Source organism: Cryptosporidium ubiquitum, assembly GCF_001865345.1.
Source record: "Cryptosporidium ubiquitum isolate 39726 chromosome Unknown contig_14, whole genome shotgun sequence".
NCBI lineage: Eukaryota > Apicomplexa > Conoidasida > Eucoccidiorida > Cryptosporidiidae > Cryptosporidium > Cryptosporidium ubiquitum.
This window is the reverse complement of record NW_021639825.1, coordinates 135,449-144,631: the sequence shown is the minus strand read 5'-3', so window position 1 is coordinate 144,631 and position 9,183 is coordinate 135,449. Positions and strand designations below refer to the sequence as shown.

Genomic DNA, 9,183 nt, shown 5'->3' with positions numbered 1-9,183 from the left:
AATTTCTTTTTAATATAAAAAAAATATATTAAAAAATTATTATTACTAGTGATAGTAGTAATAATAATAATAGTAATATTTATTTAGGATATTTAACACATTTATTATAGTTAAGCCTGCAATTAATTCCCTTATTAATTTAGCTTTGGTAAATATAAAAACTAAAACAATTTCTCTATCTTTGAATATATTCTCAATAATACCTAGTTCTTACTCAGGATTATTTCACACAATTTCCCAATTTCTCTTTTATTCTTCACTATTTTCAGTTCTTTAGCTTTATTCCAGTTGTTTGACTATTTAAATATTCTCATCTATAACCACATTCGTAAAAGTGCATACATATATACATAAATATATATATGAAAATATATATATTTATATATATATTTTTATATATCAATATGAATATAGTTATTTTTTCGCTATTGCTCCTTTTATTCTCTTCAGAATATTTTTTTTTCTCCAAGTCAACCCCACTCGATTTCCCGCCGGCGCCACACCATGGGTACCGAATATTATTTATTTTCATGTAAAGCAAATAAGAGTTAAAAAAGAATATAGGTAAACAAAAATTAAGTCAAGTCAAATATATGGATTTCTAGATATTAATTATAAAACTTGAAAAAGATCGGATAATTTGCATTTTTCAAACATTAGTATATTTATATAGAATTAGTTTAAAAAGTGGTGATAATAGTAAAAATAACTATAATGGAAGAGATTAAAAAGGAAGAAAATCATCAAAATGAAGAATATCACAAAAATTCTCCAGAGTTCTATTTAGTATTGTCTAATATATCAAAAAGACAAAACTTTGGGACTTTACTTAGAAGTGCATGCGGATTTGGAGTTTCTGAAGTACTAGTAGTAGGAGAAAAGAAATTGATGACTTTTGGAAATAAAGGAACTCTTCCACATTTAAGCTTAACACAATATGAGAATATTGATCAGGTTGTTGATATTATTAAAGAAAAAGAAATGGATTTGGTTGGAATTGAAATAAGTAGTGAGTCAAGACCTATATACCCTCATCCTTTTAAAAGATCCACTGCTTTTCTACTTGGTAATGAAGGTACTGGACTTAATCAAAAATATATTAATCTTTGTGATTACTTAATTCATATTCCTCTTTATGGCAATGGAACTGCATCTTTAAATGTTGCTATAGCTGGATCAATAGTATTTCACCACTTTGGTATTTGGGCTAAATTCACTGAATCTTCAAAAAAAGGAGCTAAATATCTTATTCAAAACGATAAAACATCCAATATTAAAGGTAAAATCAGGCATTATTTGTTTCCTTCTGAATTAGGTATGTCTTCCAATTTTTAAATTCTTTTCTTACCATTATATTTAATTTTATAATTATTTTTCAATATTAAGAAAAAAGAGTTATTGAGAAAAAAAGGCTTGAAAGGTAAGTTTTAATCATCTTTAAAGATTTTAATTATTATTTGTCCAGAAAACGAAAAAAAGAGTCTGATAATCAACAAAAAGTTTCCTCCCTGTCATTATTAACTTAGTAATATCCAATCATATTTCTTAATGATAGTGGTATTTTCCTTTTTATCATGAATAATAAGCCAAATCTTCTTATAATTACTTTATTATCTTTATTCTGTCAAGAAAATCAAAATTTATTTAAAAGCAAAGAATTATAGTCTTTTGAGATATCAATGGATAAACTAGACAAAATACTTTTCAATTTTTGACGAATACTTTGATCTTTGCATGTAACACACTCTATTAACTCAGGTAATACATTTTCTATATAATTCCCAAAACATTTCTTTCCTACTTTAATAATCTCCAATTGGATTTCATTAGTTTCATCCAAATTTTCTTCTTCAAAAATTCTTAATACCTTGTAATGTTTCTCAATTAAAACCAATAATGAATGAATTTCTTCTATTTTTAAATGTGGCATTGGTCTTAATCCACTCTGTAAATCTTCCATAGAAAAATTCTTAAACATATTACTTGTCATTCTATGCAATATACCTCCCAATTCTTCAACACAATTAACCAAATCTCTCACTTTTGACCTTAGTTTTAATATCTCATCCTTTCCATGATCATTTAATTTTTCATTTTTGTCTTCTTTGTTAATAATATGAATAATATTCCTTCTTCCTATTGACCTTAATTTATTGTTCAAATGATCATACAAAGCAAATAACTTTTCTATTATATATATCTTCAATGTCTGATAATTAACATTTAAAGTTGGATAATTGCCATTAGTAACATTACCATGAATAGCTGACAGTCCAAAATTCATATTTTCCCTATAATTAGACCTTTTATATTCTTCTGTGGCACTCCTAATTGTTAACTCCAATCGATTAATAGAATTATTATCGTTAATGAAGCTATCAAAGTAATTGATCATTATTATATAATATTTGTAAGGCAATTCAAACATCTCCAAATCCTCTATATCATCCCTTTTCTGCTCTTGTAACTCATCTCTTATATTCAATCTATTTAATAATAAAATAAAATCCATAGCCACATTTACTAATAATATATCAAAATATAAATAGTAATTTTCAATGTAATTATTGACCTTTAGTAAATTTTTATTTAATATATTACTTGCAACAATTTTTAGTCCAAAACCTTGATTTTCTTTTACCATATTCCCAATAATTTCAACAAATAATGGCCAGATATTCTCCATAATAATTTGATTAAACTCATTCTTAATTGAATTAAAATCTTCTCCATGAATATCTCTAAATTCCATTTTGATATATGCTATAAATGATATCCAATCATGCATGATTACTAAAATAGCCTCCTTTGCCACCATCCAAATCCCATATATCCTTTCCCTATCTAATTCCATAAGTAATAGTAACTTTTCAAATAAATATGGTAAAATCATCATCATTTGAATTATTGAACTACTCTCATTAGTTAACATTCCACTTAATAATTGTTGAATCTTTATTTGATCTTTTTCAATAGTAAACAATTGAAACATTTCCATACTTTTGAGTATTATATTTCTATTATATCCAACTAATAATGATATAATCTTACTAGATATTCCTATCTTATTAGTATCCATAAACAAATCTTTATGTATTACCAAAGTATCCAACAACTTTTTAATTACTAGAGGTATTAATATATTTCTGAAAGAAATTTCTCCCAAAACACTAGATTCAATGTTTTTAACTTGATTAAAGGATAACAAACTCATAATGTAAAACTGTAGTGCCTCCATTCCTATATTTTGTATTGTTGTTACAAATCTGATCTCACCATTAATACATGATGATAAATAATCATTATTATTTTTTATTGAACATAAATATGATCTAGTACCGATATTATTAGTTCTCTCTATAATATTTTCATCAATTGATTTCATTTCAACTTTAGAGACTTCTTTACATTTTAAATAGTAACAATAATTGGCCTCTGGTTTGAACATATTTAAATTACTAATATTTCTCAACAAATAAACAATGTTCAAATGCTCAGATTCTAATTCTTTATTACTTAATTGATCCTTTCTTTTTTGGTAGAATTCATCCAAAAGTGAAGTATTTCCAACTTTTTTAATGTAATTTCCATGAATAAAGTCACTATTATTATAATCATCAATATATATCAGCCGGTTTATATTCCTTCCATTAGTATTAAATTCTTTACCTGATTTAACATGTTCTTGATTGTCTTTTTCAAAGTTAACTAATTTAGGAATATACAATGATGAAATTGGATTACTTTTGTCTCTGCCCCATATACAACCATATGATGATAATGATGATACAAGCAAACCATAATCGGTATCATTTTTGCCATATTGATTGTTATAATACTCGGAAAACTTGGCATATAACCCAGTTTTACATCTTTGATCATTAGATTGTCTATTAATAATTTCTTTAAGTGTATCTAGAAAATGGTCAGTTATTTCTGGGTAATTCAAATTAGATAGTGGTACCGTATGGTGAATAAAGGTATCGGTAGATGTAATGATTGAAATAATCAGATCCAATAGTATAGTCAATTGTTTAAAAGACTCATCAAATAGCATATATTTTGTCATATTACCATCTTCATTTATTAAAATGAGTAAATCAACCACGGACTGGAGCAAAGATTCTGCTAACTTGTCAGATAAATAGAACTTGGTTAACTTGTGAACATAATTGTTATATGATTTGTAAATTGAATCATCCTTAGAACTTTGATCTAGATCTTGAATAAATTCCTCAGCTCTTTGCAGCTTTTTTAAAGTCTCACAACTTTGAGTAAGAATCCTATCAATAATTTCTGTATAAATGAGAAAACCTGAATTCCATAATTCCTTATTACCAATTCTCATTGAAACAACTAGCAGCTCATATAATGTCTTAATTGAGGTAATCTGTATATCTTTTGCATATATTATAGCATTATTATTGTTATTAAAACCACCAGAACGATCGCAGTTTTCTTTCTTATAAGATAGCAAAAGTGATATTGTTTTGTATAAAAACATTGTGCATTCATGACATATATTTTGAGATTCCAGGTCTTTCAATACATTACTTTGAGATAACTCCTTAATTACTCTTAAAGTTCCATCTATAGAAATAGCCAATGTTCCTTCCCAAAGTTTGTTTTGCTGAGAATTCCTTATAAAACTAGTGGATAAAGATGGGCATTCATCTTTTTTACCCGTTTTATTTAACTCAGAATCATAATTTTGTGGAGCAGGAATAATATTTTCAAACTCCAAGGATGTATTAATTTGGCTAGAATATACATTTTCGGTTTCTTTCTTTGAAAGAGCTGTAGTTGTTGTTTCTTTAGATTCTTTGTCATCTTTTAAAAGAGAATTAAAACTTTGTAATTCTTCATAATTGGTTTCTTTGTAGGAATTGTTGTACTGCTCTATACTAAGCGATAGAACATTCTCAAGAATTCTTACAATAATTGATTTCAATAACTGGTTCTTTATGTACTTAAAGTGTGTTATTAATGCGGAAAATAAGCTTCTAAGTGAACAATTTCTTATTTCTTGACGTGGATCTTTGCATAAGTCCTCCAACTGAAGTATTATATTCAACCAAATTATCTCAATGTTGGTATAATCTGAGTAGAAAACTCTATTAATCTTATTCATGCTTATCTTGACATTCCTTTGGTTGAATACTAAAATCTTATTAGTATCTGTTTCAACATCATATTCGCTCATACAATCAAAACTTTCCTCCGGTTCAATTGGAGTATTTTGATTATTTTTAGATAGTGAAGGTCCTATTAAATCAGTTAATTTCCATAGTAAACTTACAGCTTGAAACGCCATGTTTTCTGTGGAAATATTTACACGACCAAATACGGCAATAGATTCAATTAATAAATTCCAAGACGAAGATATTTTGTTTGTATTGCTTAAAAAGCGTATTTCAGCCTCATCACTGATATATTCTATCAGAGAAAATAATGCTTGAAGTAACTCTATGTCATAATCAATATCCAAATGGTTATTCTCAATTTGATCTTTTTCAGAATTTAAACATTCATTACTTAATGATTCCAAAAACAATATTGAACCATTGATAACTATATTTTCATTAGTAGTGGATTTCTCATATTTAAGGTACTTGATATATTTAGAATATCTCTCTTGAATTATATTATTAATTAATACATTAATCAATATCCATGTAGAATTGTCCAGCCTTGGTATTGTTGAGCACAATATTGAATATAGCGAACGGAGAAGCAAAGTGTTATACATTGGAAATAATCCAGTCAACATTAAATAAGGATTTAACAAACTTGTCTGAACATTATTTTGCATCAACATAGGATTTTCTTCATCAATGAACTTAAAAATTGTTGTTATTGTTGACGACAAAAAATTCATTATACTATTAAACATTTCAACATTTTCTACATTGTTTCTTGTTATTTTCTTATTTTTATTCATCTCCACGTCATTATTTTTTTCATGTGGACAGATATGACTAGAATGCATGCAATTTTCCAAATTGCATGTGGGTTGGTCTTGTGCGCATGCAATACCGGTGTTGCAGAAATTATTTTGTTTGACAGTTTCCAGTAAAAGAGGAATAATTTTGTCGTTCCAGATTGGAATGAATAAGTTGTAACTCATTTTGTCGTAGATGGATTGAATAATACAACTAAGCTGTTTAAGCATATAGTCAAAAACTTCGATATCCAGATTATCTTTGTACATAATAAAACTTAGCTCTTTGTATATGCCTTTAATCACACAATTCATGGTATTTTCCGAAATTTTTTTGATGTGATCCTTTAGAAATACCTGATGAGATGCTCTAAGAATTGTAGATTCAGCCATGAGAGTTTTAATTATTTGACCATCTCTTACCTTTCCATCTTTAGTCTTAAGATTGCTTAACTCAATAGACTCTCCATTTTCAAGAGAAGGTTGATGTTCAAGTTTCTGGTTTAATAAGTTCTTATCAAGTTCCACTGACTCTCCAATTTCAGTTACAGATCTAGACTTTACTTCATTAGATTTTACCATAGGCCCCAATCCAATATCTAATATACGGTCAATATATTCCATGTATCTAAATAACAGTTGCCAAGAAACCTCATCTAAGCACTCACTAAATTGATATGAAATAGATAAAAAACATTTATATATTGAAAACACTTTCTCCAGCATAACTGCATCAGTAAGAATTCTGGACTCTAAGATTTGGTTATTTTTGTAGTATTTCTCTAACGATTCAAAAATTAACTCCAAAATGTTACTTAGTTTTGACTTAAATTCAGGTAAATTTGAAATTATAAATAGAAAAGTAATGATCCTATATACATAATATCTTAAAAGGTAGTAATCCATGCATTGTTTTATTAATATATAAAATTTATCCCAAATATTAAATACCAATTTTTCAAATTCTACTTTTTTATCCAAATCACCATTAATCAGGCCCTTATAAATACTATTTAAACACGTTGAAATATTCAAAATTATATCAAAAACCAGTAGAGATATTTCGATTGGTTTTAGTGATATCAAAACAACCGAAGATAAATTTGACAAGCTCTGCATATTACCTGCAGGCAAATTAGTAGTGCCTCCTGCATGTGCCTGGTTCCCGCCAAAAGTATAATATTTTGAAATGTGATAAATGCGATCATCTTCCATGATAATGTCGATAAGTCTTAGGTTTTTTTCCGAAGTCTTTTTAGATGAGCCAATAATAAAGTACCCACATTCAATGCTGGTATTATTATGTTGAGGTAAAAGTATTGAAGGAAGAGAAATTTTCTCATTAAGAAAAGATGGTACAGATAAGTTTAGTGTATTTTCAGCTGAGTGAAGGATATCAAGTTGGTCATTAAGAGAAACCAGAATTTGATTGATGTTGAAGATGATAAGTTCCAGAAGATTCGTTATTCCACATTCTTCATTCATTTTTTGCTCTTTATTTGGCAATTTAACATTATAGTTTCCAATTATGATAAGTGTATCTGGGTTTTGAACTAATTCACTCAACATTTCTAAAATACATTGAAGAGACCAACTTGGTATATTAGAGTAATTACCATCAGAAATCACTTGGATAAAACTTATTAAGGAGTTACAAATACAGTCTTTAATAAAAGGACCTTGTAACTTCTTACTAGAGTTAAATTCCAAAATCTTGACAAATAATCTGATAAACCTAGCAAACATAACAAAGTCGTGAATGTTCTGAGACATTTTTGGGTTCAACTCTAAGCATGCATTTTGAATACATTTAGTTAGAGTCGGAAATAATATATTATGAATTATGCTTCTTAAATCTTCATTATTTTCCAACAGTGATCTTCTACTTGATACATTGTTATCCAGAATTTCATACCATAAATCCAGGCATATTTCTGATGGAATTGTAATTCCTCCTTTAAGTAAGGATAGTGGGGTTATATTATCTTTTGAAGTTTTACTGTTTGAAACTAATTTAACGTTCTCTACAATATTCTTATCTATCATGATTGATATGTCTTTAATTAATAATAGAGAAACAACTTCTGAAATACCTTTACTATCTTCTTTATTAGCTTTACTTGAATCAATGTAATCTAGTGATATATTTATAAGCTGTCTGATTGCAAGCTGAGACATTTGAATTAATTGGTAATAACCTGACAAGTTAAATAGAGTTGAAATTATACTAACTATTAGTGTAATCATAGCTTCATTAAATTCGAGTATTTCTGGAGACAAAAACAATAATATAGTTTGAATCACTTTTAGTAAAACCTGTTCTTTATCACTGTTTGAATTAGAGTGATTTCCATGATAATTAATAGATGTGTGCTTGGTTTTATTCTTAATTGTAATAGAAGCCTTTAATGTAATTTCATTTAACACTGCTAATATTGTTATTTTATGCGAAGTATCTAATAGCCCTGGTATTAGTATTTGTTGAATACAGTTCATACCCAATATAGACAATTGCATTGAATCTGAGTATTTTGTAGATGCTATTATAGCTTCCCTACAAACTGAACAGATATCTGTGGCAGGAAACTGTTTAAATCTTTCTCCATTTTCGTCACAATCTGTCTTATATACTACATCCCTATAGTGCCTAAAACTTAACAAAGCCTTTTCGCACATTACCTTAATGTAATTGAGGTTACTGCTTTTGCATGGCGCACAAATTGCTCTTAATTCATCTTCTATATTTGGGCAGCTCGGCTTTGGTTTTGTAACAATTTGGCCGTGTTTTCCCATGCTTTTTTCCATTGACCCACTTTTATTCTCTTGGTTCACTTTCAAACTATGAATTAAAGTTTCCTCCTATTATTCTTAAACTCCAGGCACAACCAGAACCCGTTTCTTTGTATCATACCATTAAATTATAATGTTAATTTCGAATGTCTTTCACTTATTTTGTTTCAAAAATTTTTTTGAAACAAAATATTAGTTGTTTGGCGCCAAACTTTTTTTTTGGGTGAGAAATATTTATTTATGTGAACAAGATATAATGAATAAGTAAAATAATTGACTATTCAAAATTAAAATATGCTTCAACTACTTCACACTGTTTGTAAAGAAAATACACAGAAAAGATTCTTTACAAGATTTTTACTAGCACGTTTTCTTGTAGGTAATTGAATGTATAGTTTTTTCAGTACAAAAACAAGAAGGATTTTCTATTAACTACAAGATAAAACAAACAA

The 9,183-nt window shown here is 27.6% G+C and overlaps 2 protein-coding genes across 2 annotated transcripts; one reads left to right on the top strand and one right to left on the bottom strand.

Annotated features, from left to right (window-relative positions):
• Positions 1-714: 714 nt before the first annotated feature.
• Positions 715-1,335, top strand: cubi_00435 (uncharacterized protein; the record flags this gene model as incomplete). Its single annotated transcript, XM_029017449.1, has 1 exon — positions 715-1,335. One exon carries the CDS (start codon positions 715-717, stop codon positions 1,333-1,335), a length of 621 nt encoding a protein of 206 aa, XP_028873938.1.
• A 298-nt stretch (positions 1,336-1,633) lies between these two features.
• On the bottom strand, positions 1,634-8,746 carry cubi_00434 (uncharacterized protein; the record flags this gene model as incomplete). The annotated part of the gene is made up of 1 exon (XM_029017448.1): positions 1,634-8,746. The coding sequence occupies one exon, from the start codon at positions 8,744-8,746 to the stop codon at positions 1,634-1,636; it is 7,113 nt and encodes a 2,370-aa protein (XP_028873937.1).
• Between the last annotated feature and the right edge of the window lie 437 nt (positions 8,747-9,183).